Source organism: Thermobia domestica, chromosome 18 (genome assembly GCF_964235325.1).
Source record: "Thermobia domestica chromosome 18, izTheDome1.hap1.1, whole genome shotgun sequence".
NCBI lineage: Eukaryota > Metazoa > Arthropoda > Insecta > Zygentoma > Lepismatidae > Thermobia > Thermobia domestica.
In genome coordinates this window covers 54,069,598-54,095,465 of record NC_137471.1, presented here as the reverse complement: position 1 = coordinate 54,095,465, position 25,868 = coordinate 54,069,598, and the positions used below count along the sequence as shown (strand labels likewise).

The 25,868-nt window shown below is 36.4% G+C and overlaps 1 protein-coding gene across 4 annotated transcripts in view; it reads left to right on the top strand.

Moving 5' to 3' along the window:
* LOC145675934 (bifunctional FAD diphosphatase/FAD synthase-like) overlaps positions 1-25,868 on the top strand; it is a 199,128-nt gene that overhangs the window by 44,654 nt on the left and 128,606 nt on the right. For all 4 annotated transcript variants that reach the window (XM_081746746.1, XM_081746745.1, XM_081746747.1 and 1 more), the window contains one exon: positions 6,034-6,155. In XM_081746746.1, coding sequence (XP_081602872.1) covers positions 6,034-6,155 — 122 coding nt within the window. Of the gene's footprint in view, positions 1-6,033; positions 6,156-25,868 lie in introns of those variants that run through there.

Below are 25,868 nucleotides of genomic sequence, written 5' to 3'. Positions count from 1 at the left end.
TTGTCCTCCCACCTGCGCCTAGGTCTTCCTAATGGTCAGTTTTCGATTGGACTTCCAGTTAAGACTTTGAAACCGTTCCTATTTTCTTCCATTTTGGCTAGATGACCTGCTTACCTGAGCCTCCTAGATTTGATGAACTTAACAATGTTTGGTAAACTGTACAAATTATGCAGTTTCTCGTTACGAAGTTTCCGCCATTCCCCATTCCCGTTTCTTTTGGATTCGAATATTGGTCTCAGTATCTTGTTCTCAAATACTTTCATTCTATGTTTTTCCCTCAGAGTAAGCGATCATGTTTCACAACCATACAGAACAATAGATATAATATTTGGTGAAGAACAATAGGTATGATTATCGTTTTATATATTTTAAGCTTTAAATTCCTCGATAGGATTCGGGGCGACAAAACATTTTGAACTGAATAATAACATGAATTCTCTGCTTTTAGTCGACATTTAACTTTTTCGTGAATATGATTTTGGTCTGTTAATATTGATCCTAGATATTTGAAAGTATCCACTTTATCAAAAATATTCGATATTTTAACGCATCCATAATTTGCCCTTTTATGATCCCGACGAACTTCCATGTACAGTATTTAGTTTTCTCTGCATTTACTTCTAAACCTACGTCCCTGCAAGCGTTTAATAAGACCTCTGCATTTCTTTCTATTGTGCTCCTATCATCCCCTAGTATTATATACAATTATGTATTCTGATAAGCCGAATTGCTTATTAGCATACATAATAAGAAATGCACACTGTATAGTAAGAAAAGTCTTTCGCTAAACTCTTCGTCAGATACACACTGGTTGAAGTAGGAAGAAGATAAAGAAAAGAAGTGGCTGTAAATAATATCGATATCGAGAACTGATATCGAGAATAAAATAAGCTTTACATCTGGGTTTCTGTCATTTTTAGGTGATTGCGCTAGGTCTTTCATTGAGCAGTTTTCGTAATGAGAGTATAAAGGTTGGGGTCTTCGGTATACAATTTTAGAGTGAGTCTGCATAGGCTTTTCTGTCTCAAGAGAAATGGTAAATGATGAAATTCGAAGTAGAGGGTTCTGCAGTGGTGTTTGTTTCTTTTTTCCGGTGGGATTTATATATATATATATATAATATACAATTGATTTGTTTACTGATAATGTTGACGGGGAATCGTCGTTTGAAGAGTGTTGGCGAGAGGAGCTGGTTGAATTGGTGTGAACGTTCGATATGGTGAGGAGTGAGCTCGTAAAGTGGCGATCTTGCACAAGACTTGATGTGTACGTCAGTCTCAAGACGTCCATTTGGGGCCGCGATAGCCCAGTAGTAGAGCGCTCACATTTGACACGTGGTAATCCTTGTTCGATCCCACCTCCAGCGATATGTGGTTTGTGGTAGACAGACACCATGTGGGTGGTTTTTCTCAGTGTTCTCCCATTTCTTTCCATTTTCATCATTCTACTACTGTCATCCATCTCGTCACCACCGTCTCCCTTAGACTCCGTGCATAATTGTGGGACGTTAAACTCAATAATAAAAAAAGACGTCCAGTTCTAGGAAAGTGGCTATATAATTGTAGAAGGACCACGTGACTTTGAATAGGCATTTGTTCTTAATGGACTATAGGAATAGTTCCAGAGCTATGGGTCCATATTAGTAAAATGCCGTCTATGAATCAAAGCTAGAAGAAATACTGAAATGGTGGTGGTGAAAGTATTTGTTCTAGGTGGCCCATAAATAGGTCGACGTATGAGGGAATTCATGTAAATGCTCTTGATTTGGATATATTTAAATGAGAAATTGTTCATGGTAAGGACAGACTTGGTATGTTGAATCACGAATAGGTTTCTGAAGTTCGGGGGGGTGTTAAGAATTCTTCAAGGTGCTGACACTATGTGCACGTGAAACATTGATGCATAATATGGTACATATACAGAATCTAAGATGGTATTGGGAAGTAGAGCTTCGGTCGTAGAGCGAATGATAGTGATTTTTTGCCTTTGAGGCGTGATGGGAACAGCTGTGGGAAATTTAGGAGTTTAAAAAACAGTTCCCAAAGATCCTCTTAGTCACTCTTAGGGTTGATTACTAAACTCTCTTCAAATATGTATCAAGAACTGCTTAAACGAAATCTCAGTTGCTACGTAAATCGGGCATTTGCCATAGATGGAAATACCTTACATTAAAGCAGAAGCCGTCATAGTTTTATGAAAAGGAAACCAAGAAGATCATTTAGTTTTTAATATCCACGTAAAATAGATATAGGTTCAAGATTAGAATAATTAAATCGCAGAATAAAGTATAGTTTATTATACGGCTTAGAACACGTCGCAAAACCAAGAATAATGTGAGCCAAAACACTTCCGTTGTTGATATTTGTTAAGGTTTAGCGTGTGGTTTGTGGAAGATTTATGTCTTATCTCAGCACCGAGGCTATATGAGACATGAATTTACAGTTTACGATGTAATTCTAACTAACCTAATGCTTTAACAAAAGAGACACTGACCAAAGCTTAAAACCCACTTCATTTTAAATTATAATTTGTAACTGTTTCGGATATCGGATGTTAAAATAATCAATCCAAAGCCATGAATAGTCTTACTAACGTGATGTGTTGAAATTTAAATGTTCTTCCACTGGGGATCGATTCCGGAACCACATGCACCAAAGGCTCCCACTCTAGCCACTAGATCAACGGACAGGGCTAAATATTTGCGGGTATGATCTTCATGATCATTACTAAAATCTTAGCATTAAGAGATTATAAGTAAGCAAATTTAAGCGTGACTCAAGGTTTCACAATACTAAAGTGGAATTTTCCTTCCTTCTTCCCTCCCCCGTCCGTTAGACTAAACTCGTGACTAGTAACAACTTGTAAGAACTTATTAATAAACATTCCAATAGGAAGTAGTTAAGAAAAGCATAGATGCTTGCATTGAGGCTACCTCTCTTATCCACGGGACGGATGATAGCGACGCCAGAACATAACACCAGGATTCCCCTGAGTTTGTCCAGGGTAATATTATAATGTGGGTGATGGATATTTGGAAAATGGAGATTAGAAATCTTATCACTTATTAGCTGGGTCTTTAACTATGATATCCTACCAACTGGTCATGTTTATCTGCAGTATTAAATTAGTGTCTGAATTACTTTGCATGACAGATAAAAATAAATTTGGAACAAACGAGCCTGCATTGATAGACGTTTCATTAAATATAACAAATGGTATAAACATTCAATTAGCACACGACGTGTTTCAGTGGGTCCTGACAACTGGATCTTAACTGCTTTGTTGAAATTGTAGATGGGACTTCTTGGACAGTTTAACTCCAAGGCGTTTTTGTTCCTTAGACTAGCATGTTTATGTTTTAAAGAGAAAGCTTTGTTTTTATATATTCTACATAATTTTTACGAAGATATTTGTAATTTACTTACTCTATTTTTTGTATTCCATCCGTGTTTTATTTTACGTTTGAAACGCACAGACTGCACTCATCATCAGTGTTTTACTAATTTGGGAAATTGTTGTACAATTATTAATATTATTATTATATAACTATAATTGTTACATTTTTAATATATAATTTTACATTTTAAAATAAAACAATTTAACATTGCTCGTACAATTTACAAAATTAAACAGATATGCAATCGAAATAAAATGAATGAAACACAGATAGAACACAAAAATTATGTAATTATGGTTTTGGTTTTATTATTATTATTATTATTATTATTATTATTATTATTATTATTATTATTATTATTATTATAATAGAGCTTATTTGCTTTAAATGTTATTCCAGTCATTTATTCTAGTCATTTATGGAAGGAAACATGTTTAGTATTTGGTGAAGAAAAAAAATAAACTTTTCTTATCTTGCGTTCTGGAAACAAATATCAAAACAAACAGCTTCAGACCATCTCTGGTCCCTTTGTGAATGTATTCCCTTTCGCTGCGCTACCAGCTAATACACTTTCTCTTTGCAAATATTTTCTATTTTGATCATGATTTATTACTGATTTCGTTCCGTATTTTCTCTTTGTAAAGGTTTTCCATTAACAGTATTAATAAAACAAAAATGACCAAAGTATATATATATGTTAATAACGCTTGTGTATCAGTTTCGGCAATACCGTCTTTATCAGATATTATGAAGGATCAATCCAAGAACAACAACTTAAATATAAACATGAGGGGAAAAGAGGACACTCCCTCACCTAATTAAAAATTTTCCGTATTGTACAGGTAGATGTAAAAAATGAAGGGAAAACTTAATTGGCTCTGGGAAGAGTGGGTGTGTCTTCTTTTCAATTTCTGTATACATCTTAATTGTTACTCTTCGATTACTCTATTATAATATATCTGATGAAGGCGATATTACATTGCTGAAACTGTTACACAAGTGTTTGATTAGTTTTGTGTTATAATATTGTCAGCTAAAACTTTTACAAGGAGAGAATACAGAGAAAATCCATAATAAATGATAATCAAAATAGAAAAGGTTGCAAAGAGAAAGTACGAATGGACAGAACCTTTCACCTTTTCCTAGTTGGAAGCGCAGCGATACATGATGTATTGATAAACGTAATCAGAAATGCCTTGAAACTATTTGTTTCCAGGATACAAAATATGGAAAGTTTTAATTTTTTTTTATTTTTCTGTAGATACTTCTTCCTATTACATGGAAGAAGTTTAGTGAAGTTAACACATTACTTAATAAGTTCGTAGAAATGAAACAACAACTTTTAGGCAAAATTCGACTGTATTCATCAACATAGTCTCCTTCAAGAGTGATACATTTATTCAAGCGCTTCTCTAACGTTTCGATTACCTTTTTGTAGAATGTTTTATCTTTGGTCTCAAAATAGGCTTGAGTTTCGGCAATCTCCTCTTTATTGGAGCCAAATCTTTTTCACTGGAGCATTCTTTTTAGGTCTACAAAGGTAGTAGTCACTGGAAGACAAATCCGGGGAGTACAGTGGATGGGAAAGCAATTCAGAATGCAATTTGTGTAGTTTTGCCATTGTTGTGATCGACTTGCAACATGGTACATTGTCTTGGTGAACGAGAATTTTTTTCTTCTTCATTTGGGGTCGTTTTTTTCTCAATTTATTCCATCAAATGCACCAATAACACCACATAATATTTGCCGTTGATGGTTCTCTCTTTCTGAAGGTAATCAATGAATAAAATATCGTGTGCATCCCAAAATACGGAGGCCAAGGCTAAAACCTTACCAGCTGACATTTGCGTTTCTGGTCGCTTTGGCGGCTTTCGCCGGTTGCCGTCCACACAGCAGTCTGCCGATTTGACTCTGGACTGTAGTGATGGATCCATGTTTCATCCATTGTCACATACTACATGAAAAACTTTTTTTTTCCGCTGAAACAGCTCCGAACAGCGCTCTGAATTGTCTACGCGTTGTTGTTTTTGGTCGATTGTGAGCAAACGAGGTACCCACTTCGAACAGAACTTTCTCATCGAATGGTGAACACACTGCCTTCTCATATCTTTACGCAACTTCACTTTACGATCGGCGAAAACTATTTTGTGGACCTTTTTTATGTTTTCTGAAACAACTGCTGAATTTAGGCGACCAGAGCGTTCAGCATCATCGATGTTTGTACGGCCGCGTTTAAATTCGGCAAACAATTCCTCTACCATTTGTCGTGATGGATAGAGTCCGAGTAATGCTTGTCAAGCCATTGCGTTGCTTAAACGGTATCTTCCCCATTAAAAAGCAGTGCTATATCAACACACGAAATTCGTATTTTTCCATCGTTTTGAAAATCACAAAAATTGAGCTACTAAAACCACTGTAACTTGTGAACTGAACGTCAGGTTTTTGCGAAATTGTGACAAATATCATTTGAAGGTTAGTACTTACTAAACATCATACGGATTTGTGAATAGTGGCGACATCTCTATGTCATTCTACGAACTCATTGAGTGATGTGTTAATAGATATGAAATAAACATTGTAGAGAATGTTAAAGTAAATATTTATTTTTATTTTTACCCATTTTATTGCTTATTCAGAAAACAGATGCAGGCTGGCCGGAGTTAATGAGAGTAAACCCTCTTCTGGATTGGAGCTACCGAGATTTATGGTCTTTCGTGAGGGAACTGTCTCTGCCATACTGCGTTCTCTATGATGAAGGGTAAGTACTACTTAAAGAGAATCAATGTTGTCTTTATTATGTAATGTAGTAAGACATTTACCTTTACGTACTCTTATGATTATTTCCCAATTGCCGTGCATTTATCTTCTACAAATATTAAAATAGGACATCGTAAGATTTTGCACAAACTGAAGTACAATCAGCTTCAAAAATTTCTAGCACCCGTCTCTCTTTCAGAAAGTATATATCAGTCTTTTCCGGTTATGTGGTCTGTGACGGTACAGTTTGCTGCTGCCCCCATTCCCAGTGACGTTACAGTTTGCTGTTGCTCCCATTCCCAGTGTCGTTACAGTTTGCTGCTGCTCCCATTCCCAGTGACGTTACAGTTTGCTGCTGCTCTCATTCCCAGTGACGTTACAGTTTGCTGCTGCTCTCATTCCCAGTGACATTACAGTTTGCTGTTGCTCCCATTCTCAATAAAACAGAACAAACATGAGAGGATGAAGAACCTGGTAATTGATAGAGGCAGTGGTGGCCAGGGCTAGACTTGAGCCGTTTAGACCGTTTGCTTTCAATTGGCTCCCGCGTTAGAGTGTAATCTTTTCTCGGAAGTCAAATACACAGAAGAATACATTGCAATATACGCTTTTCTTGACAATCATAGTGACTATGACATCTGAAGAAAGGAGATTTTTCAAGTAAAAGCTGATGAAATCTTACGTTTACAGGGTACCCACATTCTGGAAAATCAAGGAGTGTCAGGGAAATAAAAACATGTCATGGAACGTTATGGAACGTTGCGTAAAATGTTATGGAAAGTCAGGGAACGTAAATGTGCAAGTGTAACATTCTTCTTTTCAATCTAATTGTTTCCTCTCGATCAGTTGTACAGATCGACACGTGAAGTGGACCACAATGATACAGCATTACCAATGATGACAGTGATGCAGTGTTGCTATTTCGTGCTGAGACAGTGACGTACTGTGTGTATGTTTGTGTGTGAGGTAGAGAAATCATCTTCGTGGACATCAGTTGTAAGGCAAACTACTGAAAGAACCGAAAGCATTAGATAAAGATAAACGAGCTTTCAGACTTGACTGTCGAAACTTTTTACTGGGCACAGTCAAGAAGATTGTGGAAAGAAGTCCTGATACAAACTAATACATGCTCTGTCAGCTTTGTACCTTAGGTTACAAAAGAACAATGCTCAAACGCATCCTACGAACTCTGCATGAGCATAACAGAATATCTGACTCTGTACCTGAGAAAGCAAAGTGTCTTCTTTCTGTACTATTTTCTTTTCTTTATCTCTTTTTGTACTAAAATTCAGGAGTCTTCTTGACTTCAGAAAACATAAGCATAATATGTGAGGTTAGATGACTTATTTGCAGAGGCATTGTCCAAGAAACAAGAATATTCTGATCTCTGGTATGTTGTGAAATTGTTTAATTTCATCCGACGGCAATGCCTCAGTGGAGAGCGGGTTCTCAGTCAATATGATACTTATTTGTAGAAAAATAAAGCGAAGGTTCTGTGGTAGTGCAGAGGTGGGTGTATGATGCAATTATGCACTATGAGATTGTAGAATGCTTCTCCCACTTCGTTCGGCTCAGGAACGCTATGATGAATGCGTTAAACAGAAATGAATCAAAAGTGCAGAGGAAAGTAAAATCAGAGGTTGAAAAGAAGAAGAAGAAGAAGAAAAGAAACTAAGTGCTGAAGTTAAGATATTGGAAGCAAAGAAAAGCAAATGGAATAATGTTACAAACAAAAAAAGACGCTCTCTTAGAACAAATTCAAGAACTGAAAGCAAAACAAAATTCTGTTTAAAAATGTAAATGTTAGGATTAACATGTCCCAGAGTTGGCAATATTAGGGCAGATAGTTGGCCACAGTTACTTACTGGTAGAGCGTTCACCTGTGGTGCATGGAGTCCTTGGTTCGATCTCAACTCGCGCCAGGTAAACTTTATGGTGGACAAACATCGTGTGCATGGTTTACTCGGGGTTCTCCCGTTTTCTCCCACTGTAGTCATTACAGCATTTTCTTCATTTCTCATCACCATCGTCTCCTTTAGCCTAGTCGGCACAATCGTGGGACGTAAAACTTCATTTCATTTCATTTTAGGACTGATAGTTTTAGGTCTCAGGGAGAGTTGGCATTATATTCTTGACTGCATGTTATATTGTTTTTTATTGTTTTTCAAGCCAAAAAATCTGATTTGCAATGTCAAGGTATGTGGTACTATATCATACATATATTACTATATACTTACACGATAAATTTTGTGTAAATAACGATTACTCATATTGAACGTAACAAATATGTAAATGGTAATTAAATGAGTGTGGAGGAGGCCGTTAAAAAAGTGTATGATAGAACTTACCCCATATCTTTCTATTTATTTTCAAGAAATAGCTAGGAAACGGTATGTTGCGCGAAGCGACTGCGTGTACGTGAGAGAGTGAGGTCCTAACATGGCTCATGCGCCAGCAGAACTTCCCTAATTCTCTCAGTAGCGTCGTGGCAGTGATTGAAGATTGGCGTTCCTATTCCAGCTCCCGCCGCGTGTGAGGTGCGATCAGTGATAAAGTTTTTGAATGCGCAGGGCATAGCACCGATTGAAGTCCATCGTCAGCTGTATCCTTGCAAAAATGTCAGTACTGACCCTGTGCGCCTTGCTTTGTGCTCTAGGGTCAGTTGCTTCAACACAAAACTTCTTGATCAACAGGCACTTCGTGACAGTGGTGTGCAATAAGGAGCGGAAAATCTGCAGGAACTGCTTGCTCATGCCGTTAGGCCCATGGACCTGGCACAGCTAACGATGGATTTCGATTGGTGCTATGCCCTGTGCATTCAAAAACTTTATCACTGCTCGCACTTCACACGCGGCGGGGCTGGAATAGGAACGTCCATCTTCAACCACTGCCACGACACTACTGAGAGCACTAGGGAAGTTCCGCTAGTGCATGTGCCATGCTAGGACCTTACTCTCTCACGTACACGTAGACGCTTCGCGCAACATACCGTTTCCTAGCTATGGGACGCGTGGAAAACTTACTTTCTGGATGCGCCTCGTATTTCCAGTCCAACGTCCTTGAAGTAATCTATTTCCAGTCCAATGCCCTTGAAGTAATCTATTTCCTGTCCAATGTCCTTGAAGTAATCTATTTCCAGTTCCAATATCCTTGAAGTAATCTGTTTCCAGTCTAATGTCCTTGAAGTAATTATTTCCAGTCCAGTATTTGATGTGTGAATGAATCAAGTAATTTCATCATTTCTGGTGATAACGAAGGTTCAGGATTCCAAAAGTTGCAGTTTCGGTACCAAATAGTATGATTGTTAGGCGAAGAAAGCACTGGCCAGTTTATATTTATTTTCATTCTTTACCTTCTTTATCTTTGATCTGTTTATTTTATTTATTTTAAATTTATTGTTTCGGATATGTAGACAAATATTACATTCCTTTTTTCACTATAATGCTTATAAGTCAGCGCAAAACGTAACCATTGTAAGTTCCATATGTAGCATATTTTAATCCCACCAGAAATAAATGATGCCGAAAGTATTGACGGAAGTACGTCATACTTGACCTATTCATTGACCTAAACACATTTGTGTGCAACTCACCAGAGGCAAATGTTGCCGGATGTATTGGTGGAAATACGTCCAGTATCCTCCATTTGCCACATCTCCAATGTCTACGCTAATGGAACCATAAGTTGGTTGATTAAAGTTCAATATCCCAGGGTAAACACAGTGTATTGTTTAAAATAAAGTGGCAAGTAAACAAGTCGGGAACCAAATCTGGGTGCATTAGTTCGTCTGCCACGAACGGGGCGCAGCAAGAATTCTGATAGTATTAAATTTGCGTAGAATATGTTCGAGGTGCTAACATTTTGTATCTGTAACGATGAACTTTCGGTTTCTTTAGTCTTCGTTCAAAAAATGTTATATAAATGTAAATAGAAGCTTTGGGATATAATTCCTTAGTCCAAATAAATAAATAAATAAATAAATAAATAAATAAATAAATAAACAGATCATTTCAAAGATGAAATTTATTAAATTAATCCTTTGTTTGCTGATACTGGTTCATTATCGATAGCATTGTGTTCATCGTTTCATACATATAAACTGCGAAATTAAGCCGTCGTTTGCTAGCGCTGACGTTGTATTCATCGTTTCAGAGATATAAACTGTGAAATTAAGTCTTTGCTAGCGCTGACGTTGTATTGATCGTTTCAGAGATATAAAATATGGAATTAAGCCTTCATTGCTACCACTGACGTTGTATTTGTCGTTTCAGAGATATAAACTATGGAATTAAGTCTTTGTTTGCTAGCGCTGACGTGTTTGTCGTTTCAGTGATATAAACTGTAAAATTAAGTCTTCGTTTGCTAGCACTGACGTTGTGTTCGTCGTTTGAGAAATAGGCAAAGATTATGAAATTAACCCTAAGTAATAACGCTGGAATTATCTATAGCGTTGTATTGTCATGCGTGTCATTTCAGTCATTAAATTCCAATTCCAAATTATGAAATGAATGGTAATACTACCGTGTGTGTGTTTTTCCGTTCGGAATCCAGAGTGCATTTCATAAGAATTCACAAATGAGAGGGTAGTTTTGCCGCCAACCCAGTTTGTTTCCGTAAGTAATACAACTGTAAATACTCATAAGTAGCGTTTAGCATTCCTGCCTTCCTTAATCTAATAACATTTTTGGATATTCTCTGCCCTTGAAACTGCAATTCGAATACATAAATATTTTCAATAATAATAATAGTAATAATAATGCAGTTGAAGTTGTTCATAATTAAAATTGAATGAAAATCAAAATTCTCATTTTATTCTCGTTGTTAGTCAAGAAAACCGCCCGTCGACAAGTTCTGCATGTAACACGTGAGGATGGGACGAGAGCTATATTCTCACTCCCTGATTGAAGTACACAGTATGAGATATGATATGTTTTTCAATGATTTGAGTGGTGGTAGTTTTGTTTCGAATGGAATTCCGATATATGTATTAATTTTGAATATTATTTCAGTGCAGACATTTTACAGTGTACGAATTAACTATCAATAAAATGGAAACAAATTAAAGAATGTTAATGTTTATTTAGTAACTTTAATTTTTAGTTAAAAACAATTTATGTATCAGCTCTTACGTAGAGCCGGTACATACATATGGGTGAAGTAAGTAGTTACCTATGAGCGGCACTTTTTTTTTTTTTTAACAACATAAAAGCATTAAAGTAAGCTACCAATGTTAGCATATTTCACTATATACGTTAAAAAAAAGAAACTTTTCAGTTTGCGCCCCACGGTTAGGCTAAAGGAGTCGGTGATGATGAGAAATGAATGAAATGCGGAGTGAATAAAGTGGGAGGAAACGGAAGAACCCCGAGAAAGCCCACGAACACGGTGTTTGTCCACCATAAAGCCCACTTGGCGCGAGCTGGGATCGAACCAGGAATCACACACTTCAGAGGTGAACGCGCTCTGCACTGAGCCACCGTGCCCCACTACATATGTGATCGAAATCGAATGACATTCACTAATCTTCAGTTCACAAGGGAAGTATCACTAAATCAGATCGGTAACCTTGCATTCTGTCCCCTCCTCCTCCCTTTCTACCGTCCCGCCTAATCGGATGGAGTGAAAGTGTGAGGATGGACAGAGACGCCGATATTTCTCGGCTAAGGTGTCAAAATACCAAGTGTCAATACCAGCCCTGCCTGCCTAACCGGGTTGCTCCCTCCCCCAACTCCTACAGCACCTGCCGATAATGCGCCGCCCTCTCTGCCTTGAGAAAAAAAGAACGGTAGTATCCCCATATTGGAGGTCCAGTATTGGAGCAGAAAAGAATATTGTCTCTCGTTTCCTCGTTCCATATATACTGGGTTGATATTTTGATAAGCTGCATTCTTGATTTTAGTAAACTTTTTTTTTTTTTTTTTTTTCGTAAAATACTATTTGTGTCACGATTTGCTTTTAGATTGACCTAGGGATCATACGAATGAATACAATTCTAAAAGTAAAACTAAACTTTAGAGCCTGAGTAACGTTTCAGTTTCTTTATGATGCTGAAAGAATGCAAAAGTTTGCCTTCATAAGGAGTCGAAGCCGGGACCGTGTGCACTGCGATAACCATCAGCTAAACAAGTTGAATTCATGCATTCTTATTTCTAAGTTTCATAGTCACAAGAAGTTGGCGGGGTGAGATCATTAAAGAGTGGATTTGAGTTCGATAACTACTCGTACTCTCAGCTGAAGTATAAAATATCGTTGATTCATATTCCGGATCTAGGTAATTTTTGATGAGGCCTATTCAAATTACGTAATTACGCTTAAACTTCGTTTTGACTACATGGTCAGTGTTGCAGTGGCGGTCTTTCTGTGACGCAGTTGACTCGCAGAATTATATTAAATCTTGAAAAGAAAAAAAAAAATCTAAAATATATAATGTGAAGTGACCGTCAAAATATATACATTTTTAATGTTGATTTTTAGCCATTCTTGAATGTCATCAGATACTCATAATATAAAATCAATCACTCCCATGTTAAAATCATAACCACTTGCAACTCTGATTATCCGTTTCCTACTTGGCTTACTCGATTTATTTTAGCTTACGGCAGCACTCCCTAACACAAGGATTTTAGACTTTGTGCGCAGCTGGGGAATCGGGTTATAATGAGATAACTTTTTTTTTTTATTATTATTTATTTACAATGTTTTAGATACAGATCTTAGTCCATTTAACACTGAAACAATGCAACATAAAATATATAGAATCCAACAAAGGAATATATATATACGAGGGACGTACTGTAATGGTTTACGCTTTTATTTTCAGACATATTCATACAGATACGTAGCAACTGATGTGTCCATCTTCTCATTATAATATCCCCTTATCTTTATGCATTTTTGTCAGCGGTGTATCAGCTTCAGAAGACTATTCTGGACAATTGTTTGGAGTACTACGCTATTCTGGACAATTGCTTGGAGTACTACGCACCCATGTTTGGACAGCTTCCTCAAGTTCATGAGGATATGCAAACCGAAGACCACTTATATGTTTTTTCTTTGCCCTGAGCAGGTAGAAACCGCTAGGAGCCAAGTCTAAAAAGTAGGAAGGATGTGGCAGCACTTTAAACCCTATATCAATGGCAGCAGTGGTTTCCCGGCTGGTATGAGAACGTGCATTATCATGTCGCAGAAGCACTCCTCCCATTTTCTTGGTTTCTTCCTTTGGGTGGCATGACGTAAGCGTCTGTACATACACTGCACGGTTAATCGTAGCTTCACTTTCCACTCCAGAACACTGTAACCATACGCTTCCCAGCTGAAGATATTGTTCAACATTTCTTTGGCGGTGGACTATCGTAATGTTTCCAGTGTATTGATTGCTGCTTTCATCATCGGCTCATGGTAATGGAGCCAGGTTTCATTATCAGTCAGAAACTTAGATATGAAATCTTCGGAATCATGATCATGGCGTTGCAAGTTTCCTGCACACGTCCACACGACATTGTTTTTTCTCTGCAGACATAAGTTTTGAAACCCGTCTTACACTAACCTTCACCAACTGCAAGTAGTTTTGTACAGTACGTTGCAGTGTGTTTCTTGTTAGTCCTATGGCAACCTCCATTTGAGCGAATGTGATGCATTTGTTCTCTTGAATGGTGATGTTGGCTGGTGTTGTCACTGTCACTTTCCTTCTACAACTTCTTCTCTGTTTCGTCGAGGTGCTACCTACTTTCCAACTTTCTACGCAGGTGTACATTGTTTTCTGAGACGATGCATGTTCTCCACACATTGCCACAAATCGCCTATGGATTTCAGCACCGACTACGCCCTCTTTCCATAGGAACCATGACGTCCAACGCTGTCCTCCATAATTACTTTCCATGTTGTCCGTTAGTAATATTCACACGGGTTCAAGAAGTGGGCTGCATAGGCGCTGCTGTCGTCCCTATTGCCAGTGATTCTCCCAATTGGTAGATGAAGGTTCTAGGTGCCTGTGATTGCCTTCCCAATTTCAGTGGTCCACTACATCTGGAACAAGAAAAGAAAATGTAAATCATTATAGTACACGAGGAAATGTAGATGTAGATTTGAAATATGTAATAACCTGTTGTAATGCTGTTGAAAAAACGGCAACTTTGTCTGGTTGGCAACTATTAACGTTGTTCTATCATAAAGTATACCAAACAGTGTCTCCCTGTCAATATATGCATGGTACAAAATTTTAATGTTTTTTGCCCATTAGTTTAAAAGTTACAAGAGCATCGTAAGATACATGATCCACCCTGTCCCTGTCCTATCTCTTTCTATATATATAAAGAGAGAGAGAGAGTAACTATGGGAACAAGATAACAATAATTAAAACCTCGGATTTTATTCTTGTAACTCTTCATTGCGAAGGCCTCACAGTTTTTAACTTACAAAATCCATTGTTATTTAAATTGTCAATTTTTATTTAGCTATTGTCTATAAATTTAGCCATTCTTGCTATGTTTTTTGCTGATTACAATAAGCGTATTCTACTTCATAAACTTCTTTCAAGATGGTCATGTTGAATTTTATCCTTATGACATACCTCTATAAAAGTACTCGAAACTGTCTTAATTATTCGGCAGGTATTAGTAATAAAATCATTTGATATGAGTGGAAGGGAGGTACGTGTAATTGTAAAAGTGATTTACGGATTACCATCACAGACACGTGTTATTGTGATTAGTGTAGTTCATTTGTGATTTTTGAGTTTAAATGACACATAAATTACAATATATTGAGTTACTGAGAAATTAATGCAGTAATTTGAATGGTAAGCTCAGTCTGAAGTTCATAACTTGTCTGAAGTTGAACGGAATCAACAATAGATAGTTAAAAGAAAAGAAGATTAACATATTGCTGTCATGTAGAAGCAATAGTGTTCATCCCAGTAGTTTTAAATTCTTCGGTTCTGGATAGGATAAAGCCTTCGAATACATTCTGAGGATTGTGTTGTTTATTGAGAACATAACATGTGTTGGAAGATACCTTGCAAATTGATGGATAAGACAGAGTATCTTGCAAATTGATGGATAAGACAGAGTTTCTGTCTTAATGGTAGCAATATCTGCGGCGTAATTTATCCATATTACTATCACTTAACATGTTTGGACCTTTCCTATTGACCAGTTGACCAATGTTGGACTTAGATGTTGCAGTTTTTGATACATTCGGTCAATTTCGTGAATACTTATTGATCCTGATGGAGTCAGTTATAGTAGATCCCCGCAGCTATAAATTTCGCATTTCCAGTGTAGAGAAACTAAAATTTTACAATTTCCTATACTGTGATTTGGGACTTCGTTATCTAAACAATATTGTAATGTCTATCGGTAGAGACAGTAATAGTCTGAGATTAGTCCTTCACCATATTTTATAATAAAAATAGTCTTCTATAAATAGTTTACAAAATTCCTTTGTAAATGAGTGTTTTCCAATTATTTATTAAGTAACTAATGATGAAGGTTAATTTAGGTATGTATGGAACCCTTTCCGCCCAAGCTCAAGGATTTGTTACTAAGGAATCTTCTTAGTCCGAAGACCAGAAGACGGTGAGTGGAAAATCTTCGCCCAAAGCAGTTCTCCAGAGGTGGATTAGGAATATCCTTCCCCTCGTGCGGTTCCGAAGATATGGTAGTAATAGGATACTCCCTGATCCAATGCGAATTCAGGAGTAGGTTTGAGGTTAATTGACCAGTGGGAAATGATAATTTGGACGTTTCGTGGTCCTCTTTTGTAGGTGACTTCTAGGTAGTTCGTTCCTCCTCGGGTTCCGTCGTACAGGCTTCGTGTCTTCCTATTTATTTCATGTTGTTTGCTTGAATTGATGATTACAAACAATAGCACGTGTAAATGTAACATGTGCTCGATGAAATAGTACACACTGAAAGGTGGGCATCCTTACAATATTCAATACAACCAGTATATATATTGTCCAGTACCTTTTCTATAAAAACTTTTCTTCTGTTAGTTCCTTTAAATCCCAATAATATTATTCCCATGCTCATGAGTATTAGAATAATAATATATCATCATTGTAAAACAATAATCTTATAAAACACTTTTGTATAGATTCAGTTCTATTTGTCAGAATTTCAGAAATACTGTTCCATATTGCAGATCCAAATTCTAGTTTAGGTCTTAAAAATAGAGTTGTGAAATTTAAACAAACAAACGAAAGGTTGGGTTGTGAAAAAATGTTTTTATTATAAGAACGAAAAACCATTGTTTATTTAGTTTAATCAGTTTTTTTTTTTTAAAAGTTTATATTAAAAACTTTTGTGAAGTGTAGCATTTATATTAGAATAATACATACAGTTCTGCCACATAAAGGAGTAGTAGGCACAGATATAGTGTTGTAGTTGCACTGTTGTCCTCCTTATTACTTTTAGTAAGCTTCAGGTATTGTAAATTGAAAACTAAACTAATCTCTTAATTTATGTTCGTAATTCTAAGGACAGGGAAGGTGAAAAAGCAGTATTTCATGTGCACAGAATATTATGCAAATAAGATTTTTTGTAAAATAAGAAATACCATACGTCAGGGTGTTTACTATTTCAGAAAAATAAAATTCCCTGACTTGTCCAGGTTTTCCAGACCAAAACAAAATTTTCCAGGCTCTTTTTTTAATGAAATTAAGTAACCGCTATTCTCTACACACTTGTAGTTTTATAAATATTTGTTCTTTTAGTTGCGACAGCTGTTATAAAAATATGAACAACGCTTAAATAAGTATCTGTTTATTCCTGGCAAGAACAATATTAAACACAATGTATTTTTTGATGGCCTTGCATCTCCCCTTATAGCCACCTCTTTTCAATACAGCTAATATATATATATATATATATTCAAATACAGAAAGTGTGAATGAGAGAACATAACATAATAATACACAAAAATGCATATAAAAATTTTACATTTCATACCACGTACTTGTGAGGTACGCTCAGTTACATACCTAGGTAAACTGAACTATTCAAGTGATTTACTTCTATTATATTTTTTGTTATTCTAAGACATGAAGTAGGCTAATACATACACGACAATACACACAGAGATGTGGATACTAACAAGAATGTCGTTACGAGATACGTCCAACTGATAAACATTGTAGATTTTAGTATTCTAGATTATAAAAGTATTCTATATTTAGTATTTCTGTGCAGAATACTAAATACAGAATATTTTTATAATCTAAAACACTAAAATCTACATGAGATTTCCAATTATGATCACGTTACTAGATTTTCTCTTAAGACTTTTAAAGTATTCATCAACTTCGTTGATTTCCTTTGCTGCCTTCTCAAGGATTTTTCCTTCTTTTTCTGCAGTTCTTTCAACTCTGTAGCTGTCCTCTTTCGTTCTTTCGAACGATTTTTCTCTGCCTCAGTGATAACTAGAATTTTCTTAACGGACGCTAAGAAGTTGTTGTTGGTGTTAGTGTTGTCAAGAATGAAGAACCACAAGTGATTGAAAATGAAATGAAATGAAATCTTTAAGTTTAACGTCCCACGGTTATGCCGGTTAGGCTAAAGGAGACGGTGATAATGAGAAATGAGTGAACTGGTGGAATGAAGAAAGTGGGAGGAAACGGGAGAACCCCGAGAAAACCCACGAGCACGGTGTTTGTCCACCACAAAGTCCACACGGCGCGAGCTGGGATCGAACCAGGGACCCCAAGCACCGGAGGTGAACGCTCTACCACTGAGCCACCGCGCCCCCCCACAAGTGATTGAGACGATCCTTAGTCACATCAAAATTCTTCATTCTTGTGATAACTGAATCTTAAGTACAAATTTCACTATAGAGTCGTTTTACTTCATCAGCAGCAGGGCCAAACAAATGATGATTCTCTACAAGCACTTCCAGTTCTACGGTTATTTGCTCCTTCCCCCCCAAGTCTCTTGTTTAAAACTGAATCTTGAGAGATACATGCAGTACCATAAGTAAGTGTATTTCAGTGGTAATTTGCACAAACTCTTCTTCAAAATATCCAAACAGTCCCTCCGAAAACGAAGAATATCCAGTTCAGATAACTTCTCTGATTTTAATGCTGTACGTGTTTCAAATCCGACATCCGGCTTAGCCGAACACGTATCCTTACTACTGTCTTCTAGGCAAACTTTCATCAGGTCTTCAGAATTCGCTGCATTTATTCTCAATGGATTTCCTTTTAACAAATCTAATCAAAAGATACTTTAGAAATTTAAGTATTTCACTATAAAGGAAAAGAAGCATTGGGGAGTGACTGAAATTACGTAAGGAAAGGATGAATGTCTGCAACAACGGTTTGGAAGAAAGCTAATTTATCTCCAAGCAAAGCGTCTTTCAGACATGATTTAACAATTTTAAAACTGTGACAAGAAGATTCTCTATTATTACCTGAATCTGAATCGACACTTCTTCAAGTGTGGTAATAGTTGCTGAGCTCTGTCTACTAGATTCACGTTTTCTATAAAAATATGAGCACTTGCTAGAAAAATGACCTTATTAAAAAGTTACATGTATATCAAAAATATTCAAGGAATTACGTGCAAAATAATAATAAACACCACAAGACACGGGGAACGCAAAACTGCACTGAAAATGAAATGAAATCTTTAAGTTTTACGTCCCAATGTTATGTCGGCTAGGTTAAAGGACACGGTGGTGATGAGAAATAAATGAAATGGTGGAATGAAGAAAGTTGGAGAAAACCCACGCACAAGGTGTTTGTTGCACTGAAAATGGAATATAGAGGAAATGGAAGAGGAGTTTTAAATGTAACTAATGTAGGTATATATTATATTATAGAGTTAACCACCATACATAGTTAGGCTCTAACTTATCGCTACATTAAAATCAACAAGATCAGAACAAGTGTTATTTAGGACTTTATTGGGAGTCACCGGATGCAATAGCCTAGCTACACCCCCTGGATATGAGGATAATTTTTTGACGTGGAGATCTGAAACCACAAGCTCCAGACGCAAGGGTTACCAACTTCTTTTAGAAGTCTTTCATTGTATGATGACTTCTGCTGTAGCGAAAAGTTGTTTTCCGAACATTGTGCACATAAAATGTAAAAGCAATGAAATTAACGTGACTTTATCAAACATTTCCAGCATATACAGAAAATTCCCTTAGTTTTCCCTGACTTTCCCAGAAATTATAAAATTCCCTGCAAAACTAGTAGACAGCCTGTACATATTTTCATTTTATATTTTCTCTATATGGATTGTTAAATTCTGTTTTGTTCACCCTGAAGACTCTTCTGAAAGTGCGTTTTGGTATACAGTATTAAGATTACAAATGTGTAATTCACATGCTATAGTAGAAATCAACATCTTTCAAATGAATTCCGTCTAATAATGATCATTTGCAACCATTATGGGAGTAACATAATAAGTACATTTTATAATACATGAAAAATATTGACTGTCAATGATACTAATAGAAGCTATACTTATTATATTTTAATTCGTCCCATTTTACTACCACTCCTAAACCACTTATAACATTTTGTTTTAAAAAGAAAAAAGAACTTAGTGCTTCATATCAATTGAACTAATTATTTAATCGTATATGCCGTACAAACAACTAGCTGCCAACTTCATGCTTGTTGAAAACTTTAAACAAAAATTCCAGTTTAGCTATCTTTTCGGTTCCAAAAGAATATTTTAATAATGATTGAACAAAACCGAAGTGGAAAAGAAATCTTTCAACGACAGCTATAGACACTGTGCAGTTAGTAATTGTTCGATAACTGAAAGTAAATTATTAAATTAGAAGATCGTATTACCTTTTAACTTCAGAATGAAAGGAGGAAACGTTTGGTAATATCAAGTTCTTGCAAACTCTAAAGTATCTTCTTTTTCTTTATCTGTTAAATCACTTCCTGTAACTTTTTTCTCTGGATCTAAGCAGAAAGCCAAGAAATAAGTGTGGGAATAGCCATATTGTAGCAGTGTCAGAATTTTGGAAGTACCTGCTTGTGTTTTATCTCCCGCAATTGAAGTTCAAGATTTTTTTCCATATTCTTAGTAAGTCTTCTTTATAGTGAAATCAAGTGCAGTAGCTGTAGGTTTAATAAGACGTGACACATCATTAGCTTTCCGTTTTAGTGCCAGATTGGAGACCTTCTGCACAGCTGAGTCAATTGCTAGCCAGTGATACATAAAGAGTGAAAAAGCGTAGGAATGGACCGGAATCTTCGGATGCGTTCCACTACGCTACCCAGCTCGCTCCCAGAACAGCCATACACTTTCTCATTCTTGAAGTCGGTGTCCCTTCTCTCAGACCACATGGTTTGTACCACAACCTCCTGTTGTGCTTGGACAATCTAGAGTTCATATTCAGAACATCTCTGACCTTTTTTTATTATCATTAAGGAGGAAACGACCTATTAATATAATGATCCTTTCAGCTTCATAAGTGATAATACTGACTTCAAGAGTGAGAGAGTGTATGGCTATTCTGGGAGCAGATTGGGTAGTGTAGTGGTTAACGCATCGGCACGATACGCCGAAGATCCCGAGTTCGAATCCCGTTCCAGTCGTGCACTGTTTGCACATAATTGAATTCACTGAATGAATTCATTGTAGAGGAGTTGATACGTTAAAAATGGGTTGTTTCTTCCTTTTCTTAATACAATTTGCTAGTCAGTTTTTTTTCACATACTTTCACAATTGTAGACTATCTGTTAACATACTCTTCCAAACGCTATAGTTCTGGTAGAAGAGCAAGTTTAAGTTACCCAGCTTCTCTATATATATATCGTACTCGCAAAGTAATTGTACTTGAAGTATTTTACAATATGTTCTTTTATATTACTGCGTATCGTAAATAGGTAAGTTCAACACATGAACTGAAGATCTATGTGTAATAACGTATATGTCTTACCTTCCTCTTCTATTTCTTGTTGCACCTTCATAACATGCATTACGCAAAAAGTGTCCCAAAGAAAATATAAACCATTTTTTTCATATATAAATGGTTTAAGCCAAGCTGATTTAAATTACTCAATCCTCCTTAGAAGTAATTTGTATAAATACACATATATTCTACCGTTTTAAGAAACAGGCCTGTGTTCAAAAACAACCTATTGTCCTTCATGCTCCTTGTATAATGGGATTTATAAGATGACAAAAACTTAACTGTCTGTCAAATGTAATTCTCTCAGATTCTTAATAATGTTCTATAACATAACATTTATTAAATAAATTTATGAAACAATTAAGAAAAAATAACTAAATCAACAGGAAACATATTTCGATAGTCGAACCAAAGGAAGGGGTAGAAAACCACCTATCAACAGCATCACATCCACTGCCACTGCCTGCCTTTCCACGCCATCCAATGACACCACACCCTACTTAATAATGTTTATTTTCTGTATTTCCACACCGTTGATGTCCATATTTACTAACATAATATTTGTATATGTCATAAGTTCTGTTTTCTGAATATTGATTTGTAGTGAATTATTTTTACAACATGTAGGCCTATTTATTGTATTCAAGTCTTGCTGTACCAGGTAGTTACGGTACTTGTTATTAACTACTTGAAACAATTTCATGTCACCACCATAAAAAAGTACTTTTAAATACGAGTATATGATTTATCTGGGAGATTATTTATAAATAAAGAAAATAAAAGAGATTGTAAGAGTGCCTCTTGTGGTAACCCATTTCTTATATAGCGTGCACTAGAGTGTATAGATCTGCCTATACGTTCTATTCAACCTATATGTTCTATTCAATAAGTAGCTTTCAAACAAATGAATGCATAATGGAGACAAATCAATATTTGATAACATGCAAATAAGATTTTATAATTTACAGAATCGAAAGTTTGATTTATATATATATATATATATATATATATATATATATATATATATATATATATATATATATATATATATCAAACTTGTTACATAATATATATAATATATATATAGTCTACAAAATAACTGCACCACCTAAGAAAAATCGATACATTTTGCGAATTGTTATATGTATTATGAAGGATATTAATTGCAATGGTTTAAAATTATTTCTCATATATCGTTTGGTGTTTTATCTACTACATATAGAGACAAATGATTCAAATACAATATATTACATAATAATACGCAACAAATTACCATTATTACAAGGAATATGAACATATTTGTTTTCATGTACTTTGTATAAACGCATGTTAACATCTCATTAACAAGAAATGGTTGCGAGTTTTTTGAACAGTACTGTTAAGTGTATAAAAGCAATAAGTGTGTATGTACTTTGTATGTTTCCCATGTGCCGCTTTCAGTGCTTCCATCGTACTTGACATGCTGTGTAAAAGAGACTGGCACAAGGATACATCTTTAAAACTTACGGAACCAAACTTGCACCACAGCTTCAATAAGCTCCTTCCTTGTTTGGAAGCCGTTCCCTGAAAGCTTGTGGGACATGATATGCCATAAATTTTCAATAGAATTCATCTCTGGAGAGTTAGGTGGCTACCACAATCTTTGGATATGCATGTCTGAAAACCACTTCTTAATCACAGCAGCTCTGTGACACGGCGCATTATCATCTTGAAATATAAAATAATCTAAGTTTTGCATGAGAAATGATCTTTTGTTGTTGCTAGAAGTTTACGGTTTAGAATGTGCATTAACTGTGCATTAACTGACCTGTTGCAAATTTCTAGTCTTCGGATACTTTTCGACATGAAACAGCCCCATAGTATTACTCTCGCACCAAACTTCTCTGTCGGTGATATACAGGATGAACGGTAACTACGTGGACAAACTTGGACGGATGATAGTACATCAAAAAAGAAGTAAAAAAAAGTCCTAGTGAACATGGGGGAAATTCCGTTCCGCTTAGGAGTGACGGAGTGTCGAAAGCATGGAAACACGAACTCCAGAGGCCAACAGCTTAAAAACAATACATCGAAGAGAGTGCGGTTAAAAACGTCACTTAGAAAGTCATACCTACTCTATTGACAAATGCATGTTTAAAAACGCAGCTATGCGTACGCACGGAATTACCCAAAGGAACGGAGGGATTCCCGGACATGCTGTAAAGGAAAGAAGTGTCACACGTTGTTAATCCCGTGCGCACACGTAGCTGCGTTTCCAAACATGCATTTTTCAATAGAGTAGGTATGACTTTCTAAGTGACGTTTTTTTTTTAACCGCACTCTCTACGATGTATTGTTTTTAAGCTGTTGGCCTTTGAAGTTCATGTTCCCACGCTTTCTACACTCTGTCACTCCTAAACGGAACGGACTTTCCCCCATGTTCACTATGGCTTTTTTTTTTTGCTTCTTTTTAGATGTACTATCACCCCTCCAAGTTTGTCCACGTAGTTACCGTTCACCCTGTACAGTCGTTATTAAGTTCTTCCTCAGTTCTCATCCATAGTCGGACGCAACTGTCATTTCCAAACACCCTAAGCTTTTTTTCTTTCATCGGAGAAAATCACATAATCCGATTCTTTGACACTCCACGCTTCGTACATGCTAAGAAAGTGTTTCCTAGTTCTTACGTGATTTGTGTTTGGTTTCTTTTTAGGTGTTTTCTCCCGAATTCCTTGTCTAACAACTGTCCGTTTGCCGTCTAACAACTGTTACATAGCTTACACTAACACCAGTATCATCGGACACAGTTTGAGCAATTCATGTGAAAAAGGTGCTCTCCTTGTCAGAGCTAGGGCCTTTATTTTTCTGTCTATCCAAGGGCTTGCTTTTCGCCTCCGGCCACATTTGTCTCTCAAAGAGGACTTATTATACATTGTTTGGTTCTTAATAACTCTATCAACCGTTGTATGATGCAGTTCAAGTTGTTTTGCAATTTGACGTTGCGAAATACCAGCATGGTACAACGTCAGTATCTTCCCTTGTTTACAAGGAGATGTATCATTCAGTATTTTACCCATTTTTAGTACGTAATCACACTAACTATTGAGGAACAATTACAAAGCACTAAATATCATATATATATCATAAACAACAACTTACAAGCACAAAAGGTCACGTATGGAACAAATTTTCATTAACAGCGATCAACGGATCACCTTTCACTTGTGCATATATGAGGCGGTCATTTGCATACTGAATGCACTGCCACTTGTTGCGCAAAGAGCACACAAAATCCATGAGTAGTAACAAACAAAAAGATATCAAAATGCAATGGCTAACAATTGTATGACACGGTAAGCCCCTTTAGAGATAAAATTAACAATTTTCTAAGGAAAATTAAAACATTGAAATTTTAGTAGGTGGTGTGGTTATTTTGTAACAGATTGTATATATAGATTATATGAAGGTATAACTTATCCTTAAGTACACTCATGTCCACAATTATTGTCGCATTATAGATATGTTGTTGTAGGAATATAATTTGATGACGAATTCACCCGGTATTTCTTATAATGTTATTATGTGTATAATCGGCAAAGACATGTATGTGGCAAATTTCATGTCAAAAGAGCAGTAAATAAGAACAATAAAACGAAAATAAAACTTTCTTGTTCATTTAGCAACATTTTGTTTTACTCATTCTAATTTTCATATTTATAATTCTTTTCCTATGAAATTCATCAGAAATATACATTTTCCAATTACACATATAGTATCAGTATTAAAAGTACCCTGCAAAATCATTATCAAATTATATTTTTACAAGAAGACAGTTATAGCTATGCGGTAATCATTTTGGACATGAGAGTACATAATACGTAAAATCTTTAAAGTAAGTTGTTGGGTTAGTTATAATTGACTTACCTTTATAAGAAACTATGTTGTGACCACTTAGAAAACAAAATACTTCGTACATTAAAATATAAATGTTTGCGTACAATTAATTCGAATATCTGTGGGAATCCATTAATCAGAGGTAATGTCCTGCACTTACTGGTATTTTATCACCTGACTTATGTACCTGTCAGGGTTGCCCGTTTTATTTTTTCACGAAGGCGGGACAAAAGGCAATTCCAAAGGGGAAAGCAGGATCCCTACAAACTGGGAAATTAAAGGTGGTTAGGGAAACCTATTGATGGTCAGGGAAAAATTTAAAGTTTCTTCGGACGTTTTTGTTTTGATGAATGGGAAACACTTAAAAATGACAGAAATATCTTTTACGTAAAGTCTTTATGAATATAATGCTGCAATGGATCGGTGGAGTGAAATACAGGGTAGGATTTAGAAGTAATGAGCCTCACTTTATACTGACGCGTACGCACCGTGTAGCGCGCTCCGCTTGACAGCGACGGTGGTGGTAGGTGTTGTGTTGGCTTCCAGCTTTCGGAGGGGCAGCATCGGCCGTAACAGCCCCTATACGGTGGTACGTGACACGGCGATATGGAAAGTTCGTTAGAGCAACGCTACGCGATCAAATTTTGCTTCCGGTTGGGCAAGTCTCCTTCCGAAACGTTCGCCATGCTTCAACAGGCGTTTGGCACTGAGTGTCTGTCCTATTCTCAAGTCAAAAAGTGGCACAAGGCTTTTCGTGAGGGCCGGGAAGAGGTGACTGACGAACCCCGGTCTGGACGCCCGTCGTCGGCCCGTACTGATGTGAATGTGCAGCGAACGCGTGAGGTTTTGAACACGGACCAGCGTTTGAGTCTCTACCAAGTAGCAGAAGTCCTGAACATACCGGACACAACGGTGCAACGCATTGTTACTGAGGACGCAGAAAGTCTGCATGAAACTTGTGCCG